Source organism: Lathamus discolor, chromosome 1 (genome assembly GCF_037157495.1).
Source record: "Lathamus discolor isolate bLatDis1 chromosome 1, bLatDis1.hap1, whole genome shotgun sequence".
In the NCBI taxonomy this organism is placed as follows: Eukaryota; Metazoa; Chordata; class Aves; order Psittaciformes; family Psittacidae; genus Lathamus; species Lathamus discolor.
In genome coordinates, this window is record NC_088884.1 from 33,155,202 (window position 1) to 33,183,055 (window position 27,854).

The 27,854-nt window shown below is 38.3% G+C and overlaps 1 protein-coding gene across 2 annotated transcripts in view; it reads right to left on the reverse strand.

Annotated features, from left to right (window-relative positions):
- Positions 1 to 27,465, reverse strand: part of HGF (hepatocyte growth factor) — a 60,041-nt gene extending 32,576 nt beyond the window's left edge. Inside the window, exons 1-6 of one of the 2 annotated variants that reach the window (XM_065667204.1) lie at positions 27,135 to 27,465; positions 15,362 to 15,527; positions 10,106 to 10,218; positions 9,399 to 9,513; positions 4,561 to 4,688; positions 2,766 to 2,886 (exon numbers count right to left, since the gene is read on the reverse strand). In XM_065667204.1, the coding sequence (XP_065523276.1) occupies positions 2,766 to 2,886; positions 4,561 to 4,688; positions 9,399 to 9,513; positions 10,106 to 10,218; positions 15,362 to 15,527; positions 27,135 to 27,210 (719 nt within the window). In that variant the 5' untranslated portion in view covers positions 27,211 to 27,465. Of the gene's footprint in view, positions 1 to 2,765; positions 2,887 to 4,560; positions 4,704 to 9,398; positions 9,514 to 10,105; positions 10,219 to 15,361; positions 15,528 to 27,134 lie in introns of both variants that reach the window. The other variant, XM_065667194.1, reaches the window with a different exon arrangement.
- Between the last annotated feature and the right edge of the window lie 389 nt (positions 27,466 to 27,854).

Here is a 27,854-nt window from a genome sequence, read left to right on the forward strand (position 1 = left end):
TGTGCAGGATTCCCTGAGGGCTCATCCCTTTGCTCTGCACAATTCTCCTTCCCCAGTACACTTGGGGAGAGACCTCTTGCTTAGACCCAACAAAAAGCCTGAGGTTTCCAAGATCTTTCAGAACCCTACATATTTCTTCCCCTCTCCTGTCGTTGAAACTTCAGTAGCTGTACTTCATTGTTGAAACTGAAATGAAGCATTAAGATACACATCTGGTGTCAAAATCAAGACTTAGTTTCAGGGAGGTGGGAAGAGTGTTAGATGAAGAGAGAACATTTATTTTCTTTAAAGAGGCAGATGCTGAGTTCTAGCTCTGCTGGAACTAAACTGAAAGTATCTAAAACTCTTCACCAATATTTCTTTTCCCCTTCTTTTTGTTTTAAAAGACATGCAGGACTGGAAACTTAATTCTGTATAAAGTAAATTTTCATGCAAGAGATATAAAACAGAGTATTTTAATAAAAGTATACCTGCAGTTATTAAAATTCTATAGCACACTTCAGCCCTACTTTGTGCAGTTTGGTACATATTTTCAAAACATATTTTATTTTAAGCAGAAAATATGCTTCTCTCTGCCTATCTGAGTCATTATCCTCAATGGTTTTCTTTCTATACTGAGACATAATCCTGCCCATGAGGAGGACACAGGAACTGGAGCTTCAGAACACAATTCTTCATCCACTACTAGCTAAAAACAGGTCATGCAGTAGCTGTTTGGGTGGATTCCTACTGCTAACTTCAATCACATCTAAGTACACAGATATTACTAATTCTTTTCAGTAACTGACCTCTGAAGGGAATACATTGAACACAATTCATCAAGGTGACAGAAAGGAAAAGTGAGGTGTATTCACCCTGAGCATAATACATTGTTCTACAGCAGGTAGCCTGAAGAATTTGAAAAGATTACTAGTTTTACTTCTTTGCCATTGCAATTGATGATTCCAGAAATGAAAATAAGTTTAAGTCTGTCTAGCTAGCCCTTCCTGGTTTCCAGGTTATTTACATTATCTCCAGATGGTATAGTATAAGCCTCTCTAGAGACTGTTATATTTTAACGGATCATTTGTTCCAGACCTCTTTTCTTATTTTCAACTTCAGTAACTATTAAAAACCACAAACAAACCAAAGCCCCAAATATTTTTAAAAGCTAGTATAATCAAAGTATAATTGTCACTACCTTTACTGACCATTCCATAAAGTTAATTAACATCAATGTTAATTAACTGTACTGTATCCCAGTTACTCTTCTGAAAGCACATACAGATCAGTTCAATCTGGATGGGTTATTTTTTGATTAAAAGGCATTTTTATTACAGTCTAAAAGCTCTCACAAAGATGTTTTCTGAGGAGAATCTTTCAAGAAGGAACGTGATGTGAGATCTCAGTTAGCCTGAAAAATCACTTCACAAGCAATCCAAAATTAACTAAATAAATATCCTCCTGACAGTAAAATTATTATTGTTTGTACCCAGAAGTTCTATAACTGTTTCACTCGCAAGGAACAAGATTCTACTCCAGAATGCACAGCAAGTGCATGGCAAAAATCAGAAACAGATTATCTTCAGTCCCAGTCTGGTAAGAACTACCAGGCTGCCTGTTACTCATGAAGCAGATCATCTGAACCAAGAGGAAAAAAGAGGTTATAACACATAAACTCAAAAACTGCAGTTTGTTACTGTTTTGTTGAATAAACAGGCTTTCTGATATCTACCAGTACCTGTATTTCTGAGTATGAAAAAGATGCTTTATTTGGCGGAACACTTCGAAATATATAAAAATAGTTTCAGTGGATGGTCATAATCATTCTGAGTTTGTTGATTTTTGCAGTCCTCCTCTGTCAGTTTAAGTTTACTCAATGCACTTACAAATAGAGATAATCCAAAATCCTGAGTAAAACTAAAATGAAACTTTAGTCCAGTTTAAGAGAAACAGAAAGGCCCTCCTGTGTGGCCTAAACCCCCACACAAAATCCTTCCAAAAGGGTGTATCATAGATGAGCCTTTGCAGCTGGGTGAATTTTACCTTTTAGGACAAACTGTAATGGGGATGCAAATTATCTTGATATTACTGACTCATCTTTTGACATTAGGTACCTACGCTTAAACTAAAAGAGAAAAGTCTAAAATACAAATCCATGTACATAAAATGCTAAACAGAGTGATTAACTCCTTTCCCAGGCTGAGAAAAAACACATGTAGTGGGCAAACATTTTGCTGAAACAACTTGGATGCTTCAACTTGATTACAACAGATCATCTAGAGCTGTAAAGCTGCTCAATATTTCAAAAACAGAGCACACTCTGCCTTGACAATGTCGCGAGTTTATGTTCACTAATTGTGTTAAGAACTAACAAAAATGCACTATTTTTTAATCATTATTTATTTTCTGGTTGCTTTAGAGTATTTTAAGCTGACTGAAGTTGTAACATATACAGCAACATTCAGAAATTTATTTTTTTACTGTAAGTGAAGCTAGGGAGGAAATCTGTATCAATTAATGCAGCACATGTCCATCACTACACTACGCAGCCATGGGATGTAGCCACAGCTGCACGGCATAGCCTCTAGTCACCATCCTTCATCTCCAGCATGATGGCAACCAGCCTGCAGATACCATGGGCCAGGAGCCCAAGCAACTGAAACTGGTGAACTCCATAAACTTCAGTTCAGCTAATGCTGATTTTGTCCAATTGGATCCCAAATGCATGTCATTTTCAAATTATATCCACATTAATTTCTTTGGGAGGTGGGGAAAGAGGTTACCTCTCTGGACGAAATTTGTGCTTGTGTGGTCTCTGAAGATCCCAGCGCTGACACTCCTTGCCTGTCTCGGTGTGATCCATTGGCCCTCTGTAACTCTCTCCATTGCAGGTCATGCATTCAACTAGGAAAAAAATAGGTGGTATATTATGCTGATGACTTGTAACACACACACACACAAAAATAAATTAGAATAATTAAATCACATCTCTGCTGTTAGAAATTGAAACCAACCTAAAGAGAGCTAAATAGTAATATATTTAAGTTAGGCTGGTATGGTAAATGTCCTCTGGAATAGATTTTCATCTCTTAGATCTAATCCAGATGCTTAAATTTGATATCACTTTATTCACTTTATAGGACACTTATGGTTTGGAGGCAGGTGGGTGTGAGCTGCTAGAGACATTCATGTTCCTAGCAGATTTTTAACCTTAGTTATGGTTAGTAACAGAGAGAGACATATCTAAGGAAGGAGTATATTTTAAGAGTGATTTTTTACGATTAAGTGAAAATAACTATTCTAAATCACTCTAAGTCATGGCATAATTACAGCACAAGTTTAAGTACAGAATAATGGCTGAATTTCAGTGCAGTACAGTCTGTTTCTTTAAATTCCCAACACATTCATATGATACTGGTTTTTTTTGATACTAATTCTTTTTGGCAGCCTAAGCTAAGATACATTTTCAGCCCTGGTTTGGGAAAGTGGGGGGTGGAGGGAGAATGGGCAACAGCTACCAAAGGGATTTGGTATCACTGCTGAACAAAATATCCTCCATAATTTAGAATGAGAAGTCTTAAAATATAAAATAAATTCACCATAACCAATTGTAGACACGTTTCTCAAATGTTCCCTAATTAGAGTAATTGTAGCAAAAGATCACTTAGTAAATAGTAATTTATGCAATTACAGATCTCACACTTCAGACAAAACATCCGCTACCAAAGTCTTCATCCTGCAGTGAGCTCCAGGTCTTTTCACATTTGAAGCTCAAATTGATCTTTAAATGTTAGCTTTTAACAGATTTTCAAGCTCCCTGCTAATCATTCTCTTCCTCCCTCCTTCTCCCTTTTCTTCCCCCACCACAGTATAGTTATTGCACATGACACATTAGCAGGAAAATTAAAGTCATCCTATCTTGAGAATTTAAATGAGTTGATTGACTGGAACTGAATTGGCTGATTAGCAAGATATAAGAGCTTAGTTTGGAGCTTAATAGAACGTAAAATTCAACAAATGCAAGGGTGCACATGAAATATCTTGAATTCTGTGACTTGAAAGTTGAACGGGAATGAATTTATACAAAGTCTTATTTACAATATTCATTTGAAAGAAAAAATGAAGGAAAAAAAAGTGTTTAGATTGATCTTTTTTCCTGTAGTTAAGTATCTCTATTTTCGTCCAAAAGAAGGAGAAAAGTTGATTTTACCATGGAATGGTACTAGATGATTTTATCATACAGTAATAGCAATGTTAATGGATTCTCTATGGACCAGATAAGTGAAAAAAGGGTCACATTTGTGCGATCAGCATAACTTCTTTGTTCCAGCTCCTCCATGACCTGAAAAAAAGCTGCTGAGTCTAAAAGCTTGTTAAAGTCTTCCAGAGTACTGGAACATAACAAGACCTTCTCTTTCTGTAATAACTGCTTTCCTTGTTACAAGAGTTATTCTTGCTGAGAATTCACCAATTCTTTCTCCGAAGTCCATGAGCAAATGTCAGTGAAACTAGTGGAACTTCTGCATACCTGCTATCAGTAGGGAAAAGGAACTTTCCACATAAGCCTTGCCGGGTTACCTTGCGAACAGAGGGGGATGTCACAGACTTCATGCCGCGTCTCTGGACTGGTGGTGAAGCACCACGGCCCTCCCTCTTCCCCTCGGGGGTTTCGACAGTAGTTTTCCCGCAGGTCTTTACCCCGATAGCTCGAAGGCAAAAAGCTAGTTTTAAAATGACAATCATTACAGTATAAGAGCATGCAAACTTTGGTGTTAAATCATACTATTTTTTACAAACAGTTAAAAACAATCCCATTTCTGCTTCCTTCTCCCTCCACCCTGCCTAAACAAATGCACACACCCAAATATCTGTCCATACACAAATACACATCTTCAGTATTACTCAATCAATGGCCTAAATCTGGGTCAATTAGTCTAGCCCATTGCTTGCTCGAGCAAGTTTTACTCCCATCCCTTGGGCATCCAGAGCCAAGTATCTGCTGCAGAGCCAGAGGCAGCAACACACTCCCTGCTAGCCCTCACTGCACCCTCCTTCGCAAGCTTGTAACTACTCACACAAGGCCCTTGGACAAAGAGGAGACATGTATTGGGCGCATTGGGCTTTTCTCGGGGGAAAATCCATGGGGTCCATCACTGTGTCAGGCCTGTCATTGCTGTATATGTTGTGCACATATATAGCACAACAACATATACAGCTGGCCCAGCTGGGCTTAGTGCGCACCTACTACATAAAACCCACACGTAGAGAAACCTCTTCTCATTTCTGGCCAGACAGTAGCTAAAACTGAGCATCAGGAGTGTGTGAGTGTGACTGAGCACCGTGACACACCATGCTGAGAGGCTTTCACTGCCTGAAACCACAGACAACTTAGCGTTTCAGCGTCAGAAATTTCCCCAGATTCCTCTTTAGCCATCCTGCCTCATGTTCTGCCATGAACCCCGCTGTTGTCACCTTAGGGTCTGCTACTTATAGACCCATTCATCATTGTTATTGTACAAATTAGGTCATTTAACAGCAACCTAGCTGACTTCAACTGTCCAGGGTCAAGTTTTTGTGTTCTTAGCTGTCTGTAAAATTTTGTGCTTACCCCTGAAGAAATTCCCACATGCACACTGAAATATATAAATATATATGTTAGGCGTGTGTATATATACTTATATATTTACACATGAAAGTAGTGCTGGTTATACTTTGCTACAAACTAGGAAACAGCATGTAGTGAGGAGCCTAGAGGTGGTCTGTGTGATGCCACTGTAAAAGCTCTGATGTCATGGTTTCTCTGCTTCCTCCCGGCTTCCCCTCCTCCCTGGCAGAGCATGAGGCTCAGAAAGTCCTTGGTTAGGCTAAACATTTGGGCAGTAACTAAAAACATCGGTGTTATCAGCACTGTTCCCAGGCTGAAAGTCAAAAACACAGCACTGCACCAGCTACTAAGAAGGACTAAAAATGACTGCTACTGCTGAACCCAGGACATCTGACCACACTCAGACTTCATATTGCTGACAAACCCATTGGCACTTCCAGTTTCATTGCAGTGACTCTTAAAGAGCAGCTAAACCTCTGCAGACAAAACCATTAAATTCCGAGTTATGTTCAATTCCATTAAAACTTTATGGCTTTTGGGTAATTGAAAAGTTGGGCAAAATACATAGGGGAACACATGAAACCTGTAACTCATTGTAATACACTGATTTAATTTTTGAGCTTTCTGAGATTTGTACAGGCTTTTTTTCTTCAGTATGTTTACATTCTGGTCGAAATATCACAAGTGCAGCTTTTATTCTGAAAATGTCTAATACTTTAATTTGGATGTTTGTCTGGGTTTTTCTCTGTTGGTTTGGTTTGGTTTGTTTTGATGTGTTGATTTGTTGGGGTTTTTTTTAAATTCCCCAAGGGAATTTAGAAGTATCTATATTCTGTAGGAAAAGAAAAGGAATAAAATTTCACATAACTTCATTTAGAAGATTGTAGACTCTTGCAGTTTAAGAAACTGACCTAAAGCACGTGGGACAGTCTTTATACCCAGACACCAATTTAATTCATACAAAAAACATACGAAATGTATGGTCCCTGCTGTCCTTGGCATATTCTATGCTACAAATGAATGAGAGCAAGAGTCTGACATGTGACATTTAAATGTTTTATTCCCGTTAATGAAATCTTTGAACTAAGTGAAGTGAAAAATACCTCTGTTAATCACATTGTGGTTCTAGTCAATGCAATGTGGAAGCGTTACTGAAAAATGTGTTTTCCTTATTTTTGGTGCTTGAAGAGAATAATTTTTATGTCATTACTGTTGCCTATAAAATTGTTGCTTCTGGTTTTCCTCTGTAGTCTTGTAATATTAAATCTCACAAATTTTTTTAGCTAAAGACAGCCCTGGGCAAACTTTGCTGATGGGACATTGCAACCAGAGTAAGTGTTAATGTAGTATGTCAGTGCATATTAGAATATCTTATTTAATTTTCCTGCTGAAAAATCTTCCTGCTCAGAAATTATGGACATTAGAAAACCAGGACAATAGGGAAAAGGCACTTCAAATTATATCAGATATGCTGTCATTAAAAATTAAAAAGTCTAAATGAATAGCATTAAAAACCCAGGATGAATCGGATAAACAAATGGCTTCAACAGGTAATGAAGCAACATTCTTGAGGGAGGAAAAGATGAGATGCAGTAATGACCCACCCAGAAATGGAAGATAGAGCCACTCCTAAAACTGTGTACTGATTTAGTTCAACTATATTAGGTAAGGAAAAAAAGAAAAAAGCTAAATACTGAAGCCAGTAAGACTAATGGTAAAACCAGATTCAACAACAGTAAAACTCACAGACACAAAACTCTTGTGAAGTGTCGGTCTGCTCTTTGACAGTTCCTCTTTGAACTCTTTTGGCATTGGCTTTATCCATTTAAATAAAAAAGCTCTTAAGAGAAAAAAATAAAATAGGATACTTTTGTAACCTTTACTAGGATAGAGACAAAAACAATGGAACCCTCATTTCAGCTGGGAGTCTCCAGGTTCTACTAGAATACAAACAAATAAAAATCTAATTTGTTAAATCCAGACACAAGTTTAAAGGCTGAAGTTATTTCAGTTCTTTCTAGAAAGATAATGAAAAATCAGTAAAGTACATTTCTCCCTTGAATACGAAAAAAGGATTTATTTTCCAATGGCACTTTGTGATAATCAGATGTTGAGAAAAACTGACCTAAAAATCTAAGCTTTTCATACTAATAAGTTCCAAACACACCACTACTGTCTGCTTCTTCCCATCTCCCTCATGTCTCTGATGATGAAATCATATTTTCTGATGTTGAAAAACAAAATTAGCATGCAGCCACCTCATTTATCCAGTGACCTTTTAAAAATTAAACTTATTGCACAAGGCAGGAGAAAAGTCATTCTCACAAAATTCATCATAAAAAAAGTGGCTGTCCAAATGTATTAGATAAAGTTGTGTATGCTGTATGTTAAAATGGAATTTAGTCATAATGTATACTACCCAGACACTTTCTTTAATTATATAAATTCATATGTACGTTTATAGAATAAATGCTCTTGCTTAGGTTGTAATTAATGGGAATTCTTTCACTTCTAAAGGATGAAGATTGTATACGTCAAGGTGTTGAGTCTCAGTAGGTCATTGCTGTGGAAACTGATCATATTTATCATATGTTCGCAATTAAGAATGTGTCTGGTCACTGAAAATCAGACACACTACCATCTATATTATAAGCAGCCAAGTCTAGTCAATTCCAAGCCTGAGGCTCAGCTTTGTAACACATCATAAGAGAGAACCCAAGTATCCTTTGCCTTTTCATGCTGTTCCAAGATATCATCTTGTACACTGGATAGATTTGGTCAGGACAGGACTCAGCAGTGCACAGCCCAGTTCCTCACTAGCAATCTCCAGCTCGGCTCCTTCTAAACAAAGTGCTGATGTTGGGTGTCCAGAGCAAAAGGCAGCAATGTGGATAGGAAACTTATGGGTGAGAGGACACTTTGGTTTTGGCTCTTAAGGGTTTACCATCTAAATGGCTAAAGCCAATAGAAAAGGTTTCAAAGAGAAAAGGTCAAAGAGTACACCAGCACTTCATGTTCCTTTTACTAGTTTCCAGCAACATTTGTTGTGGTTGAATCTGTTTTTACCATTGCTCTTACTGGCTCCAGTTTTTGCTTTTCTACTCTTTTTCATTTTAGCCAATATAATTGAACTAAGACTGCTCTCGAAGTGTAGATTTGGCCTCGGTTCCTCACTATATGAGGTCTTAAACTTAAAAGTAAGTCCCATACCTGCTGCAATGGTCTGTATCATACATACATATTGCTTGTATGATATGAAGGAAAAAAATTCAATAATCTGTTCAGTCTTTACCATGTATTTGTTGCCTGGTCTAAGGGCTTTATAGGGTTTAATATATTATCTATATAATAGAGAATTGATAGTAACTATGCAAAATACAGTAACAATAATTATACACTGATGAAATATGTGGGATAATATTTTTCAAAATTACCCATTTTCTGGAAGTCAGTTAGAAAACACTGATAAACTTCCAGACCCGAGGCTGAAGTTAAGCAGATGTTTTGTTTCTGCCAGTAGCTAAGAGATACTAGGATATAAACAGCTTAAGAAAAAACAACCTTGACACAAGAGAAGGGATCCAGACACACAGGCTGGCATTAGGAAAGACCTCTTGGAGAAAGCCCAAGAAGGTAAGTGTTTTCTGGGATCTGAAGAAAGGCATCTCTTGGGGAAAATCAAGAATACACCTAAGAGGTTTTGTTGTCTAAGGTCAGTTTTCTCATAAATTCTGTCTGCTAATAAGTCAAACCCTGCTTTATGGAAGCTGTCTGGGCACTATTCCCATTGTCTCTGCTCCTGAACTCTTACCTGTGCTCATGGGGGATCATCGAATTCCAGGCTTGACACTGGATACCACTTTTGGTAACAGATATCGTTCCTTTGTAGTCTGCTCCTTTTCCAATGATACAATTCCTGACATAGTCTATTGGAAGAAAATAGAAGAAAATTAGGATTTTTGATAATGTATTTAAGATTTAACTCTTCATCCCTTCTCATACAAAATTAATATATTTATGATTGACTTTAAATAATTATTCAAAGTACTATTTAACTGTCTACATACATTTTTGTACCTTTTATTTTCCCCACATCTTGATCCCTAAATTCCCAAAGAAACCTACTGAAAACGTTTCTAAAGTGTCTGATTGACCAAAAGTCCATGTCTGAGGACTTACATCCCCCACTCATGAATGAGATAAACAAAAGTTATATTAAGTCTACAGTAACTCATACAACTGAGCTTTTAAATACTAAACTGAAGAAAAAATTCAGACTAGTATACACAATGGTAGGCAAATATGTATGCTGGGAAACTGAGCAAAAGCAAGTATGTGAACAAACTTGCATGACGGAAAAATTAGGATATTTGTAAATAATGCTGTAGGATGTAGCTTTCAGAATGCACAAAACCATCCCATGCCCAGGATGCTCCTACAGTCAAAAAGTCACTGACTGACCTCAGCTTTTTCCCCCTCCATAGCTGGAAAAACAAAATGAGTAAATAAATCAGTTACCCTTCTTTTCATACAGATCAAACGCATGGTCTTGCTTCTTTCTCACACCATTTGTCAAGCTGTTGAAGGATAACCAATGGCACCGTTTTGTAACTCTGTCATAAGCAAAGGCCCTGCAAAGAAAATCTGGATGAGAAAAAAATCTCTGTGTGGTTTATAATAATGACACATGGCCTGCCAAGGAGTATGCAATGACATCAGATTTATTTTTACTGGGAAAGTCAGAGAAACAGTCCAAATTACTATTTAAACCTACAACTGTGCTGACAAGAACAAAGAAACAAAGAAATTAAATTGATGTGGCCATTACATTAAATACCAGCTTGGTTGTTCCCACTAATCTAAGAGTTCCCTTGTCATTAAGGATCTTTATTTTGAAAGTGAGATAAATGTGACTGAGACACCATTTGTGGCCCCAGTCACACTGCTTTCTAGGGAGGGAGAAGGGGAAACACTCTAGAACATCTTTACTGTGCTTATAATATATGTTTGAAGTTGTTAAGTATCTCACAATGATAGCTTCAGGGAAATTCAAGCATGTGGAGCTGTTTCTTGCCTAGAACTACAGAGCTCTTTAAAACCAAGATTGTTTTTATTTTTATAAATAATCTAAATTGATAGCGTACCTACAGCTTGTGTTTGCTTTGATTTTGTTTTCTTTTTTTCTCTTATTTTTTAGTTGCTTTCAAGGATAGAGTACAACATGTGCCAAATTGAGTGGATTAGGGGGGCAAGAAACACAAACAGAAGTCAGAAAAGTCAAGAAACTCTTCCAGCTTTTTAAATGAAACATGCAGACCTTTTCTCCTAATTTTGAAAGGAAATTAATTAAATGTAGGTAAAATATTTTAAAGGATTTTAAAAACACAGTAAACTGCCTGGGTGGGGGCAACTTATATTCCAATATATTCCAAGAATAAAAGAAAAAAAAGAAAAGAAAAAAGAAAAAGGAAAAGAAAAGTAAAAAAAGAAAAGAAAGGAAAGGAAAGGAAAAGAGAGGAGAGGAGAGGAGAGGAGAGAAGAGGAGAGGAGAGGAGAGGAGAGGAGAGGAGAGGAGAGGAGAGGAGAGGAGAGGAGAGGAGAGGAGAGGAGAGGAGAGGAGAGGAGAGGAGAGGAGAGGAGAGGAGAGGAGAGGAGAGGAAGAAGAGAGGAAGAAAAAAGGAAAAAAAGGAAAAAAGAAAAGAAAAGGAAAAAAAGAGAAAAAAAGGAAAGGAAAGGAAAGGAAAGGAAAGGAAAGGAAAGGAAAGGAAAGGAAAGGAAAGGAAAGGAAAGGAAAGGAAAGGAAAGGAAAGGAAAGGAAAGGAAAGGAAAGGAAAGGAAAGGAAAGGAAAGGAAAGGAAAATATCAGAAAAAGCTGAAAATTCTTTTTTTCCCCCTTAATTTCTCTTTAGAACCAAGTAACAAATCATTGACATTATGCTATTGCTGTAGCCCACCACAATGTCTACATTTCTGTCAGTCATTCCGAACCTCCGGAGATATTTTATTCTGACTAGAGAAGGCATTTTAACACTACTTGATAATATCCAAAAGACACATATTTCATACACTTCATCAGTACTTCAGCTGTGCTGTATTCCTAAGTGTTACATCCCTCAACTCAAAACTTTTTGATCTTCATTTAATTTGCTATCAAGCTTTTCTTTGTGAGATCTTGCTGGCTTTAGTTAAAAACATTACGAGACCCCATCCAACCTCCCCACTCTTCTCTCTTTCGAACATCCTTTTCATTATCATTTCCATCACCAAACAGATTTTTCATCCAACTGCTCTCTCTACTCTGTTGACTCCAAATGTTTCCAACCTGCTAACCTTCATCCTTCTGCCTTTGTTCAGCCTTCTGTTCTCTCCTGGCTGGTTCTCAAATATGAGCATATCCAAGTGCCTCTAACTCCATCCCCACAAAAATATCCTTGACCTTTCCTGCCTTTCTAATTACATTCTCCTTTCCCCTCCTCCCTCCTAAAGTGGGAATGCAGAATGCACTGTTTACAAACATTTTGTTCAGTTGTTGTCTTTCAGTTGCCTTTTGGTTTCTCTCCAGTTTGGCTTCAGCCACTACTGCACATAAAGTTTCTAACAATCTTTTGCTGGAACCAAATCCAGATGGTTTTTACACTTCCAAAGTCAACATATTTAGTGAAATTCTTGGACTTCCCTCTACTAATACTACTGATCACAACAATTTCAACAATTTTTGTTGGAATTTGTACTGAGATAGTTGGTAGATTTTCTGAGAAGATACTGAAATCTCATGGTCTGTCTTGGAATCCCCTTCAGTGAAAATACAAAGACACTCCAGAAGGTAAGCAGATAACAAAGAATAACACAGGCATAGCGTTGTAGGTAAGGAAGTGACGTGTCATCTACATAGTCAATACAGTAATAACTGCAATATCTTTTTCTCACCCATAAGAAATATAATGGGAAAAGCTGCAAAGATGACTGAAGGAAAACAGTGGGAGTAATGGACTGCAAATAGTGGTGAATCCTTTAAGGAATAAGAGCAGCTTAGCAGTAGGTTAGTAAATCTGATAGCAAGCAGAAAAAGATGCACAGAGAATTATGAAGTCAAAAAGACAAGGTAAGTGAAGCTAAGGAGAACTTTAATGGGCAGGAGAGTTAGGAATAGTGCTATAAGGAAGAAACAAGTCTAGATAAGAATCCTGTAACTCAGTTGGAAATCATCAAGAACCTTGCAAGCATGATAGGAAGAGAAAAAAAGAAAGGTCTGTTCTGAGACATGTCATGTATTAGCTTCAACAAAGAGGTGCCAAAGTTAAAACCAGAAACAATTAATGATTATGTAATATAATATTCACAATTTACTTGCAAGCAATAGAGAAACTTACCATACATAAATCAAAAGTTGGCTTAATGTTCTTTCTTTATCCCCAGAAAATAAGGAGAATCTGATCCTTTAAGTCTGCAGTGCCTGGAATCTGCCACTTTACCACTTCCTGGCAGATAAGAAACCCAACCCCTCTCACTGCTTGTGTATCTCACACAGCACAAACCCAGGTGTTGCTGTTCCCAGTACTATTGTCACAACTATGTTACAAAATATTTCTATTTTATTTGATCATAATACTTCAACAAATTGAGCTTACATCCAGAAAATAAAACATCTTCTGTGACCCAAGTAATGGGGAACTACTGTATGGAGTATCAGAATCAAGCCACGAAAATGTCAGTAAACAAAGGAAAATCCAAGTCTTTTATTTCAAGTGTTTAAAATGCCATTTTGTATTAATTCTCTTCTTATTTTAGAATGCTTCCACAGCAACTCGTGAACTAATTGGTTTTAATTTAAGTTGGCAACAAATTTCACCTTGTAGTAACCATACGCAGATATGAAGTTAAAGACTGGGGATCCTAGGAATAAAAGGGAAACATTAGTAATCACTGGTCCCTTTAAAAGGGAACACATGTCAAATATGTGTTTACAGTAGCATCAAAGAACTATGCACGCTACAAGAGGACTCATCTGGGGCCAAATTGGAAACCACAAGAATGTTCCCAGGCACAGAAAATCCATCTTACTTTGCTGCATAGTGGTAGCACAGGCAAAATCTAATCAAATCACCTACACCTCTGCTGCTAGGCTTCCTTCCTAAAAATCTGTAAGGGAACTGGAAATTCAGGGCATGAGTAGTCAGATTTATAATTCTTTTTCATCTTTAGTGCAAAATAATTGCATGACTGATTGCAATTCTATTATCTATGAGTAGGACTCTTCCAACCTGCATTCTCGTAAGCCCCTCATAGCTCCTCTAAGCTGCTTTATTGACTGGTTACAGCAGGGATAGTATGCTCCTTAATGAATCCATCAGAGAGAAATTCTTCACAAATTGTAATGTTTTAAAAATTCATAGAGATTCTAGATTATTAGTCAAGCAAGAATAGAATAAAAAATATACTAACTTTATTTTCAGAACACAAGCAGAGCAGCTACAACTAGCTTGAGACAGTATTTCTAAGGAGATGTTGGAATATGAAATTGTTGTTTGCTTGGCATTGTTCAGAAACCTTATATACTGTGGAACCTAATTTTATAATACTCCTCTCTTCTGACCATCAGAGCTCAAAGATCTTTTGCTGTATTGAAGACAACCTGATCCACTTGGCAATGATATCAGTGGAAGCTCTGCCAATAGGAAAAGGAGTGTCTCCTACCATGTGAAAAATATTAGTGCCTGGAAAATATTTTCTAACAGAAAATAAGTAAAGTCTGCTCATTGTTTACATATATAAGTAGTCAAAGTACAAAGCAATACAAACTAGATCTTGCAACACAGGAATTAAAGGCTCAAAGAAAGATTAAATTACAACTGAGGCCTGTTTCTGCAACAGAGAGCTTTTGTCACATTTATCTAGATTCCATTTGTAGTGATTGTAAAAACTTTTTAATGTGTTAAGATGAGGCTGACATTTAGCTCAGTACTCACCACCACAGAAGTCATCAATTCTCTTCAAGATTCTCCTGCATTCATGTCCTTTCATATACTGCTAATGGTCTAGACTAAAAGAGGCCAGGGGGATACTTTATGTCTAATACATGGGAAAAATAATAGTGATTTGTTCCAGAAAATAGTAGAGAATATGTACAAGGCAGACAAGCAATCAGTTACATGATGTGTTTCTAAGAGACAGCAGATGCTGAAGAATAGCTATGATATACTTGTAATGACTGTGCAGCCCAGAAGGCTTGATTCCATTGTATCAGATTCATAGTACTTGCCAGTGAACTTCAGCAGTGAATGTATCTGTGCTCCATGTGTAAGGTTCCCATTGATTTCAGCAGGAGTAATGTGCAAAGAATGAAGACAAAATATGGTCTGAAGTGGTGCTGAAATACTGCAGCTGTGATGTGTGACAATAACCAATGTAGAAAAGACATAAAAATCTCAGAAATATTCACTGAATACTATAGTGCAGCACAAGCCATCCACATCTTAACATGAGTACTTTTTTTCCAGCTATGTTTTGGAAAAGATTACATATTGGACAAGCTAAGAAGATGGATCAGCTCAGATAAAGCTTTACAATAGACTGACACTCTTTGGACAGGGATAACAAGATCATGGAAATCAAAAAGCATGGTCTTTAGATCGTCCTCAGTACAAGCTATCACCAATGGCAATTACAGACCCCATGGGCCAAAGGGTGTTATACAGGTTCCATTATAAATAAAAAAAATAATAAAATCCACACCACAATACCAAACAGTTAAAATAATGGAGATACATAACTCACTTGCAAGTGAATGAAAGACCTTTATTCCTGCTGCATCTCTTGGCACATTGCTCAGTGGTGTTTAACAGCTTGGTTTTCACTTCCAGTGTTTTGTTTACTTTAATAAGCATCAACTCTCCTGTTTTTTTGAAATCATGAAGAGGATTTCTCCTTTTTCCTCTACACTCTAAGAAAGAAACAAAGAAGAAAAAGAAAAAAATGAGCAAAATAAACACTGTAAAGAACAGTTCTGAGATTAAAAATGCCACTATATATAAATAAAATTTATTAGGAATGATAGGAACATCAGTATCTAAATCACAAACAAACTCACAAAAATTAGCAGATATTGAAGAAGAATTAGTTATTTTACATGGTCATCACCATCCTTAAAAATAGGAATGGTAGAAACTACAGAAAACCTAGTTTCAAAAAACCTTGCATAGTACTGGTGGAGGGTAACAGGAAAGTTTTTCAGTCTTTGCCAGTTTTTTCAGAATGTCCAAAATATGTCTAAGATTTTATAAAGATTTCCATTAAAAACTCGGGTGAAAAAGGTGTACAAATATTTTTGGATGGACACAGTGGACTTACAATCAGAAGGAAAGGATATTAATATTACAGAAAGTCTACATCTGAGTAAATTTTAAAATTTCAGAACAGCAATAAACTGTTCTTAAAACAGTAAACTTTTTATCACAAACTGTGAAAAGAAGCAGAGCCTGGAATTGACACAAAATAGTCATTTTTGTGCTCCCTGCTCCTGTGAAGACTCAATATGAGTGTTGTGCCCGTTCTAAGTGTGACAGATATAGAATTTTCAGCCCACAGCAAAGATGACAGGGGGATGCAGAGGCTATCGCATGGAAATAGTATGCACTGTTGCAAAGATTGCAGAAAAAAAGAACAGGTTGATCTGGTTTCTATGTCTGTATTGGAAGGCCCAGAGGAAGGGGTAGGAAATGTCAGGGGAAACTGGTTAGAGATGTTTGGTTAAAGGGCAAGAAGAAAAGTCTTCAATTTTTGCAAGAAAAAACACACCAATATATATGTATATTTCCCAATATATATGTATATTTTTATTTTTTCTTCCATAGAAACCAGTCTTCCAGTATAGGCTGCTCCACTGTCAGTGAAGGCAGATGAATACATCTGGAGAGTGATTCTCCCTATTCTGACAGATGAGTAATATAGGGAGGACCAATTGCCCTTTGGATCTCTCTCTCTTATTTTACTCGGTGGTCCCAGATGATCCTTTTGGATTCAACAGCTAATCCAGGTAAGGTTAGGTGAATGAATACTTCCTTAATTCACAAAGCAAGTAATAGTATTTTCAATAACTTCTTTCCATGTACCGGTTTTCACAGCTGTCCCTCCATTTTTTTCTGCAGAATCTGCAGTAATGGTAGAACACGAATGTTCAGGATCAATTTATTAAATTTTGCCAGAGCTTTTCAAACATATGAAACCTCAGCCTAATGCTCCATTATCCTGAACAGATAATTCCTCATGCAAGCGCACTTAAATCAATAAATTTTTACTTTGTGCACTCTGTGCAGAAGCTCAGAATAACTTTGTAAATCGCAATGGCTGAGGCTCTGAAGGAGTTTCTAATAACTCCACATATTGTAAAGCCAAAGAGGGCTCAAGGGTGTTAATTTTGCAGAACTTCCATCCTGATCATTAAGTAAGTGAGCTCACATTTTCACTGGATTCAGCTAAATCACACTTAAAAATACACCAAAGGCATTTACATTAGATTCCACCAAGCTTCAACCTTATAAAAATAAAATAATTAAAAAATCAAAGGATTAGAATATTTGCTGCAATGCTCCTATAAAATACCTGCATCCCATCCTGGTCTTCATTTTGAACTGCTAAAGGTGAACTAAGCTATTCCTCTGCACCTAAGAGCCCCCAGTTTTAGTTCCAACTACAAATATTTTCAGAAAAGAAAAAATAAAAAAAAAAAAGGTTTTATTTACCTACAAATCCATGTTCTTATCACATAAAGAAGCTTTAGGTGGAAAGACCAAATGCTAATAGTTTTGGTGCTGTCTCGGTATCTCATATCAGCTCTCTAAATAATTTTCAGCCTTGTATTTGTGCAGTGGACATGCATCCAAACTGAATCATTATGTTTAGCAAACTGCTAGGAAGATATTCATGCCTTAAGTATCAACACCCTGTTACTGGAAACCACTGTTTACACTGAAGCTGCTTTATTTTTTCCTATACCTGTGATAGAGTCAAAGTGCTGCAAAAAAGATTGCATCTGCTCTTTAAGAAAACCACAGAAAAGCAAATCTGTAAAGCTTTTGTGGTATATTTCTCCATCTATTATCTTACAAGACATATTTGTTAGTTCTGTGTTGTCTCAGGCAGGACTTTAATGTCAAATGGAGGTAAAAATCTGTACAGAAATATCAAAGAATTTTCTTTCAGTTCCTGATAATAACATTTCCCATAAATCCCATAAGTGTCATTATCTTAATTCCCGATAACAGCTTCTTAAACTCATCAGCTAGCATGCAAGAATATTGTTGTAAAAACTCAAAGAATTCTGTTGTCTGAAAAACATGGTTTACAGTTCTGCTTTTTTGAAAGAAAAGAATCCTAGTAGCTGTCCAAAGAGGATTATGGGTTTGATATTGCATTTAACAATTTATAACAGCCTGATTTACTTTAGCTTTCAAACAGCATTCTATGACTTGCCTATAATCCAAAAGGCAAAGGGCCAAATGCATCTGTGGTGTGACTGTTAGAATCACGAGAATAATGCAAAGCATTACTTTTACAACAACAAAATAAATAAAATAGAGCCTTTCTACTTCAAGTTGTATTATTAAAACCTTAAATCTAATATTACCCTAGAAATGTTCTGTGTTACAGGTTATCATGCAATATGCTATAACTACAGTTCTTAATTTGTGGTTGTCATTAATTTCAGTTTCCTAAACTTTGATTTGTTTATATTGTGGGCTATGTCCTCTGATGGCTTTTGTAGTTGAGTATCATATTGCTAAGAAGTCTGACATTCCACTTAAATTTGAAAATAAGAGCAGCTGTTTCAAACACAAAAGAATCAAGTAAAATATGAATCAACATTTTTTCTTCAACCACTAACTAAATACATTTCTTCGTTGACTTAAAAAAATTCCTTAAAAAAAAAAAAAAAGAGGATGCTGTCTCTATTTCTTAACATGATAGCAACCTTCCTTGAACAGAAGAAACAAGTCAGCCAGTGCCCAAGAAAGTGAGACCTGCAACATTTGCTCTAGTAGGATGCAGCATTGGACAAATACTCTATAATTTCATTTGGGATGTCCACAGTCTTCCAGCTGGAACACTTCCATTTTAACAAAATGTTTTAATATATACTGGAGGAAAAAAAGTCATACTTCACAGTGGAAGACTGTGAGGAGACCTACAGGTCTCAACTTTCGGTTGCCTAACTACCTTTTTCATATGAAGTTCCTGTATAATCTTCTCAGATATGAAGCATTAAGTGAGACTGTTCAAACTATAGACCGTCTGGAAGAAAAGATTTCCAGCAGTACCTTTTCTTGGAGTATTTTCAGTCCATGCCAAGTCAAGAATCAAAGATAAAGTTATCATTCTGTAGCATTTTAGTGAGAAAACTTGCTAGGAGTTTGCAGAGCCTCCTTAACTGCAATTTTAATTATATTTATACAAAATAGAAACATGATTCTTAATGAAATCTTGATGGTTTCATATGGAGTTTTATTTCCTTATTCTGTTTCCTTACACTTGCAGAACTTCAGCATTTTACTAAGTAGTTATTTGCTCTGTTGTGCTGAATTTTCACTGTGTGGGGTTATGATTTTTTTTCCTATTATCATAGTTATTGGTGTAAGTAAGCTGAATATAGGTCTTTATACTGTGGGTGGACAAAAGACCTTTTATAATTTTGTGTTTTGACATAACAGCACCATTGCTCGTTATGTTTGTTAGATGTCAAAGATGAACTAAATCTTTGGGAACAAGAATAAATCAAAAAAAGGAAGGTGTTGCTGCCCATGCTGCAAGGGTTTGGAACTGGATGATCTTTAAAGTCCCTTGAAACCCAAACTATTCTGTGATTTTATGAAGATACCTAAATTACTTGGGCTGGAAAATGCTGCCAGAGAACTTCAGAAATCAGCTGCAGTCCTTCCAAATACAGAATGACATACAAAATAAAGATGGCACTTGGGAGTAAAAGTAAAAAGAGGAAAACTCTCCACATACTGTGTAGGAAGCTCAGAGAATCCTAGGAGTCAAAATATTTCTCAGTGAAGAAAAATGGTCATGTAAAGTGACACAATTATTTCAGAACTATACAAGAGACATAGTCTCTTTAGTGTCAACTGGCATTTTAGATAACTGTTGGATATTTTGCATCATGTTTGTAATGAAATGAAGTCACTTGGCCTTGAGCAGTTAAGAGATGGACTAATTAGAGATCGAATTATTTGTGTTACAATTGATAACCAGGTCAGAATGTCAAAATTAAATTAGCTACTAACTGAATTTTGCAAACAATCGTCACTGCAAGCCAAAGTAAACTGGCTTTCCTCAATGAGCTAAAAAAAACCCCAAACAACAAAAATTAAACCTGAATTGTATGTGACTTAAAAACTGGGGGGGGAGGAAGAAAAATGAGAAATCTACCATCAAAAGAGGAAAAAAAAGTAAAAGGAAAGAAAAAAATTCCCAACTTTAAACACACATGAAATAAATGTAGGAAAGCACAGTTCAACACAACAAACATTTTATCAGGTAACACCATGCTTAACAAAACTTGCATGGTAACACCCGTGCAAATACATTCATAAGTATGTATCTGAATGGAAAAAAAAAAGAAAAGAAACAAGCAAATGTTAGATCTTAACTAAATGTACAAAGCAAAAATCTGCAAACCCATGGATTATCACAGTGTTAGACAATACTTTTCATCAGAGATATCTGTCCTGGGTTCAGCAGTAGCAGTCAGTTTTCTCCTTCTTAGCATCTGGTGCAGTGCTATGTTTTCATTTTTTGGCCTGGGAACAGTGTTGATAAGGCTGATGTTTTCAGTTGCTGCTCAAATATTTGGTCTGACCAAGGACTTTGTGAGCCTCATGCTCTGCCAGGGAGGAGGGGAAGCTGGGAGGAAGCAGAGACAGGACACCTGACCCAAACTAGCCAAAGAGGTATTCCATACCACAGCACGTCATGCCCAGGATGTAACGGGGAGTTACCCGGAAGGGCTGTGACTGGAGGGTTGGATGAGGTATCGGTCGGTGCTCGGCTGGGGGGAGTGGGGCGAGTTATTGAGTTATTGGTCGGCTGGTGTTGAGGTGTTGTATTCTTTCCTCTTGTTATTTCCTTTATCATTATTATTATTGGTGGTAGCAGTAGTGATTTGTGTTATACCTTAGTTATTAAACTGTTCTTATCTCAACCCGTGGGAGTTGCATTCTTTTCGATTCTCCTCTCCCTCCTTCCAGGAGCAGGGGGAGGGCAAGAAGGGGGGGGAGTGAGTGGACGAGCTGTGTGGATAGATTTAAACCACGACAATATCAAAGCTGAAGACTTATCTCAATATAAACAGTGGAAACTTAATATGAAAATAATCAATAAAGTATGCCTAATTATATGCATAATATTGCATTGGCAAAGCTTGTGTAAGAAGAAAAATCAATGAGTAGAGTTTGAAATAAACAAACAGTTCTTGGAATACATGAAAAGCAATATGCAAATGCACAGAGATGTTTAACTTGTCTATAAAACATGGTTAGAGGGATAATTAAATTCAGTAACGTATTTCCAAGACAACGCTTTTCAAAGGATATAAAACCTCAAGAGTAAACTGCATATTGGTGCAGGCCCCAGTATGACAGCATAGATATACTGGCTTCATTAAGGAAAAAGGAAACTAACAAAGCCACAAAACTTGACCTGATGGTGAAAGTAGATGCTACCAAATGATTTCTGACACCACATGCTTAAATTAAGAGTATGGTCACAACAATAAAAGAAAAGATGTTAAAGGTGAATGCTGATACTAAAATAATTAATGGGGTCGCTAATGTATTATGATCTATAAGAATTGTTAGGAAGCACTTTTCGAATAAATACATTCAAGGTGATTTTCTGTCTTAAAAGAAGTCCTAAGAGAGTCACTTGATAAAAAGATAAAAAGAACTAATGTTCAGCACTTTTAACTTTCATTTACTTTGAATTCTCCTTATATACTCCTTTCAGTATCAGAAATGTCCAGATTCCTAGCTAGAATGCAAAAAAGTGAACACCTTTTCCAAAATACTTCTCATTTGCAAAAAAAAAAAAAAAAAAAGAAAAAGAAAAAAGAAAGGAAGAGAGAAAGAAAGACCAACATAATGAGAAACTGAAACAATTCTGAAATATGCCCAAGAAAAGATCTTTGTAGATTGAATAGGATTAGATGCCAGATTAAATTTAATGCTGTTATTTATGTAAGACAATAATTTGGCATGAAAGAAGTTTACCAACCATACCCATAAAAACTGCAGTCTGATGTATAGATGGAAAGTCATCAAAATAAAACCAGCTGTCCAAGGGGACATCTCTAGCTTGTCACAATGAAACAGTTTCTCACAAAGGTATATGGAGGATGATGTGGTTATTTTAAGTTCTGAAATTTATTTTCTTGGCAAAAGAGCCATCATGGAAAAAAATCTACAATATTGAGAAAGTAGTTTGAAATAGAGACATACAATATAGAGATAATTTTTTCCTTATTTTTACATTGGCTTTCAGTCTAGTTATTGAGCAGATTCAGGAAATGCAAAAAAGATATTTCTTTTTTTGGCTTTGTACTGTATATTACCACTCACACACACACCCAGGAACACATACCCCTTGTTAGCATCTGCAGAGATTGCCATGTTACTTGGACCCAGCTTCATGTTTGTGCTGTCGTGCCTTCATAACCTTCTCCTGCAGCCAGCGTGAGAGCTCAAGAAGCTAAGGATAATGCTAACAACTGATAGTATAGTCTAAAATTGGATGGCAAACACAAAAGGACAGCTTTTTTTTCTTCCAAGAAAAGGTTATCTGCTCAGCAGCATGCTGGGATCCATTGTCAGAAACAAATGTTCTGCAGTTTGTACTCTGACTTGCTGTATCTAACCTCTGGATAAATTACTGAGAGGACTTTCCTTTGTAAGATTTGTCTTCTTATGCATTTGGCACAAGAATTAAATTCCCACCATTTTGCATTGCATTGCACAACCTTTACAAGCCTTTGGTGTCTCCTCGGAGGCACCCAGCACATTGTGCACTTCTTCACTGACGGAGTCTCAGCCACCACTGAGGACGCTAGGGCATGGAGTAAGGGGTAAAGAGAACAGCATGAGCAGGCAGGGCAGGGATTTGGGCAAAACAGAGTTGCAGACTACTCAGGGCAGCAAAACAGCCCCTGTGAGGAGTGATGAGAGCCTTGTCGCATGGTGTATACACAAAAATAGTGCTGCTGGACAAGGCCGGGAGTCATAGGAAGAGCTGGAGCTGAGGGGAGACGGAGGGAGCAGCCAGTTCCCAGCTGGGCCAACAGCATTGAGGACTGCCAGGCATGGCTGGGCTCATCAGACAACACAAGGCCCACAAGGGTGGAGGCCCACAAGCCATTGAAAACTCCTGCAGCTAGATGTTGCCAACACATCTGACTAATCTGGAGCATGTTCCCAGCTCTGCTTCACTGCAGTTTTGCTTTACATGTAGGTTCTAACCATGTTCAGGAACAGATCCACTATCCCTAGAAGGCACTGCCAAGAAAACCTACAGAAAACAAATGGGGTAATGGTGAGGATGTCCATACCCCTTCACGTTTCTTTGTAGTTGCCATACTTCCCCACTGCAAAGTACAAACATTGCTCATATCATGCTAATTCTCCTACTATTCATGCTTCTCAAGCAAGTGTGGAGATAATTCTTTCTCATCTCTATGACCAGTTCTTTGTCCCCTCCATGCTGCATTTTAGCCTCTGACCATCAACCCCACCTCAGCACTGATGGGAGAAAGTGAAATTCCAACGCTCATCTAGTACAAGTAATTGCAAAATGCTTAGGGCAACTTTCTCCTCTCCACATCAGGCTTTTACACACCAAGAGGCCAAGTCATCCTGCTTTCAAATCTCCTTGGAAAAGCTTGAAATGCTTAAGTGACAAACTAATGCTCAGTATAAAGATCCAAAGGGGAGATATTATGCTCTCCAAGAGAGACTACACGTTTCCCTTCCAACACTGGCTTCAGTTGAAGTATTACAATAATGACAGATGAGCTCCTCCAATAAGAGGCTTTCCTTTCTTTGACTTCAGTGCTCAATTTTCCAGAGTTTTATGCAATATTTTAATCCCATGCATTTCAACTCTGTGTTCTCCTGTTATGTTGCTTATGAAAATGGCATTAATAGAAACAGAAAATCTGTTAAGCAGGGTAAGTGCTGCCTTACATGTGAGAGCAAAACAAGCAGCCCCTGGCACCAAGCACTAAAAGGATTCCATTAAACAGAAGGAATACAGTCTTCCAACTGGCAGAGTACCATTTTGCTTTGTTGACAGTGTATAGTATAATGATTATCTACAGCTGGGATGGGGAAGTATAAATCACGTTAAATTTTTAAAATATAGTTAGCTATGGAGACCACAGGAATATATAACCTTCTTACACTGATCATGGATATGGGATTTTATTATTTTATTTGTTTTTAAGCAATAATTATTTATAGGAACTAAGTGCAACTCCCACATCTTCATTAACAACTGCTTCAGATCATCCAAACTGCAAAAAGTGCTGAAAAATTTGAATAAAAACACTTGTCTGACAGTCTCTTCACAGAAAAATGTATCTGTAGTTTAAATAAATCTTGCAATATACCAATCTACTTTTTTCTTTGATTAAAAAGTTATTTTCAGTTTTAGTGGATTAACTTTATTGAAGAGATACTGTCTAAAAATACTGAATATCTGCACAAGGAACAAAACTCCCTAATAAACTTGTTAGCTGCAGATTAATTTCTTTGTTCAAGTGACAGAGACTTACAGGATATTGATAATGACTAGGCAAGTAGTCTACAGGAACCTTGCACATTTATCTTTCACCAATCACCACCTTATCTTTCAGATATTAAAAAGAAACTCAGAAACTGGTAGTGTGGACAGCTTGCTGACATTAAAATTTCTCCTGTTTTCTTCACCCTCTTTTTTCTTTACCCTTTAATATAACCCAAATGTATTAGTCAACAGCCACAGTAACACCGGACATTGTCTTCACACAGGATTTAGGACATGTGATTCCAAACCTAAAAGATCCATTCACAGAAGAAATAACACTCAACATTAGGCACAATTAGAATCAGATTTACAGAATAGTGATAGAAGCAGCATAGGCATGTATCAGCAAAAAAACATTTTTTTTTATTTTCCTATTTCTAAATTCTGTTTTCATCACTTTGCTTGTTTTTCATATTTAAAAATAATAAAAATGTAGGCAAATATTGACCTTTCTTAAAGACTTCCCAGTAAAAAATTCAATATCCCATACAAAGATAACATGTATATTTAGAAAGCAATCAATATGTTTCAGAAAGGAATGGCACAATTTCTTCTTGCCTACATTGTAAAAACCCAGACACTTTTGTTGAAAATCATGTATTTTCGCAAAGCAAGGTAAGTACAGTGGCAGTGTGCAGTAAGACAATCTTTCTTGCCCATAATGCAAACGGTAGAATTGATTAATATTAAGGTAGGTGGGGGAGGAAAGTTAAGAAAGGAAGGGTTGCCAAGAAACTGTCACTATGAAAGCTGGCCAGAAAACAAGTCCTACTCTGTGAAAATATGAAGTTTTAGAAATCTAATTTTCCTCCACACCAAGATGAACCATCCAGTCCTATACTGGAGAGCCCATTTGTTAGGGCACAACCCTATTTGTCAGCCTACTGATACTGGCAGCACTGAGGCTTAATCTATCCTATTGGAATATTAGATTAAATATTCATTGAGCTTGGTAACATCTCTCATTCAAGAAACACATCCTGACTATCAAGACAGTAAGCATGACATAGCTTCATATAAAATTGGCTATAGAGCAGTACCTGTATCTTTGGTCCATGGAATTAGGCTGGGGGAGGGGGGATGGGGTCTAATTCCACTTCTTTTTTTTTTTTTTTTTTTCAAACTAAGCCATCCGTTGAAGAGTTTCTGTCACAAGTGAGGGTTTCTCAACAGTAGCTACCACAGGACATTGTGAATCTCTCTTTCATTTGATTTGGGAGAACCAAGCCAAAGATAGCTTCTGTTTAAAATGCTCTATTTTTGTGCAAAGTTTTGATGGGTCAGCATTTTCCAGTTAAAAAATGCAAACTTTTCCTCAGAAAATCCCTAACCAGCTCTAGTCATCACTTTCCAGAGAGGTCGCATGCCCATAAAATGAAAATTGCAATGTACACGGAAAAGGAGTTCAGAAAAGTATAGCAGCACCATGTCTGTGTCACCTGCTAAGAATGCCCACAAAAACAAAATTGTCACTGAGCAGACTGAGCACAGAAGATCTGGCAAGATGTTCAGCATCCTACAGAACTCTTACTGCACGAGGAAAATGGCAGGTTCTACTGCTTGTGATGCTTCCAGGATTTTTTTCTACTTGTCCTCTAAGATCATGAAATATTCCGCTTTGAAATTCTATTTCAAAATACAGATTTTTTTAAGTAGGAAATGTAGTTATGTCTTGGAAGCCACCACCACCACTTGCCATACACGTTGCACAACGTCCTCAGACCTTGCCCCAGGACCCAAACACTTTGTGTCCCTGCCCTCGCTCTGCCCACTCCTAGCAGATCCTTTCCCTGAATTGTGGCTGTCTTTCGTCTCTGTGCAAAGGTCTGACCCTAACAATGTTGCCGGAAGGAAGGAAGGAAAGGCTTGTAGAAACCTTGCAAACTTTTTTTTTTTTATCCCCTTAAACATCTCCCCAGAGGGCCAATAGAAATGCAGAGTGAGCTCTTCAGATATCCAGTCCAAGGGGGACACTTCAGGAAAGAAATTCAGCTAAAGAGCTTCCAGCACTTGATTACTTATTGTTTGTTCCTTCCACCAACACACACACACACCCCACACCCCCCGCCACCCTCCTCCTGGATCTCATTGGGAACATCTAATGAAATTACAAGTATTTCAGTCTGGAAATAGCATGTTCATGCTGCTGCACTTCAGCAAGGACATTCCCTTTCAGCAGTGTGCTATCCCGTGGTTTGGGTATTCCCTGTCAACTTCTGTTACTTAACATCTATTCTACCACTTGAAAATTAAAGGTACACGTTCACGTCTTGAATAGGGCACCTATGGACAACCACGGGATTCGCTTCTCCAGCTCTCGGCGTCCCCAGGGCTCCGAGCTCCCGTTCGCCTGGGGCGGAGGAGCGGGAAGCAGCGACCTCTCCTCCAACCCCCGGACCTGCCGTGCCCCCACGCACACCTCGCCGCAAGACCGCAGGCTCTCGCCGACCCGCCGCGCTGCCCCCGCTCCGCACTGCATCGCTCCGAGGGCGCGGGAAGCGCCAGGCGGGCATCGGTGCGTCCAATGCCCAGCCTGGGCGCCGGCTGGTTGCTCCTGCCCTCAGGTAGGAGCTGCGGGCGCTGCGGTATCCCCGCCTGTCCCACCTGCACCGCCCCGAGCACGCACCCACCCTCGCCCCGGCGCAGCAAGGAGCAGGGGGAACGATGCCGCGGTGAGGTGGAGGGGGATGGCTAGGGAAAGGATAGATAAACTAACCTGCCACGGGGATGGTGATGGGAAGCAGCAGCAGCTGATGGAGCAGCAAGGCGGGCAGGAGTTGGGTGGCCCACATGGTGCTGGCGGCCCCCCCCCCCCCAGGCGGCTGGCGGGGAGGAGAAGAGATGGCTCCTCGGAAGGACCCTGTGCACAGTCGGTCACTAGAGGAGGCAGAGTGAGCCGAGCTGCTTTTTATTGCGATGATCTAAGTTTGTTGTGTGATTAACTGGAAAGATCTGGGTCCCAACTCCCTCTTACGGTAAGAAACTGTTTAACAACATCCCCTCTCTGTCTCCTCTCCTCCTCCCTTCCACAGGAGCTGCCTCCCCTCCCGCCCCGCAGCCAGCCCAAGGATGGGGCTCCCACCGTCTCATCCCTCCCTCTTACCCTTCATCCATCCCTCCCTCCTTTCCCCCGCCTCCTCCTCTCCATCCCCCCGGGGCTCAGTGGGAGCAGCCTGTCTGGACAGGGCCCCCAGCTCTTGCCCCAGGACTGGTGTCTGCTGTGCCCAAGCCCCTCCTGGCCCCACAGCCCCCTTTGCCCTCTCACTTGCAGCTGAAACAAACCCCTCCCTCCCTCTTTGCAGACGTTTCCCTTCACAACCTATCTCTTTCTCCACCTGCCTCTAGGCCCCATCCCCAGCTGCATCCTCATCCACAGTCATCTCAGCAGGACTCCCCATGGCAAACCCAGGGACAAAGCAAAGCGAATTTCCCACTT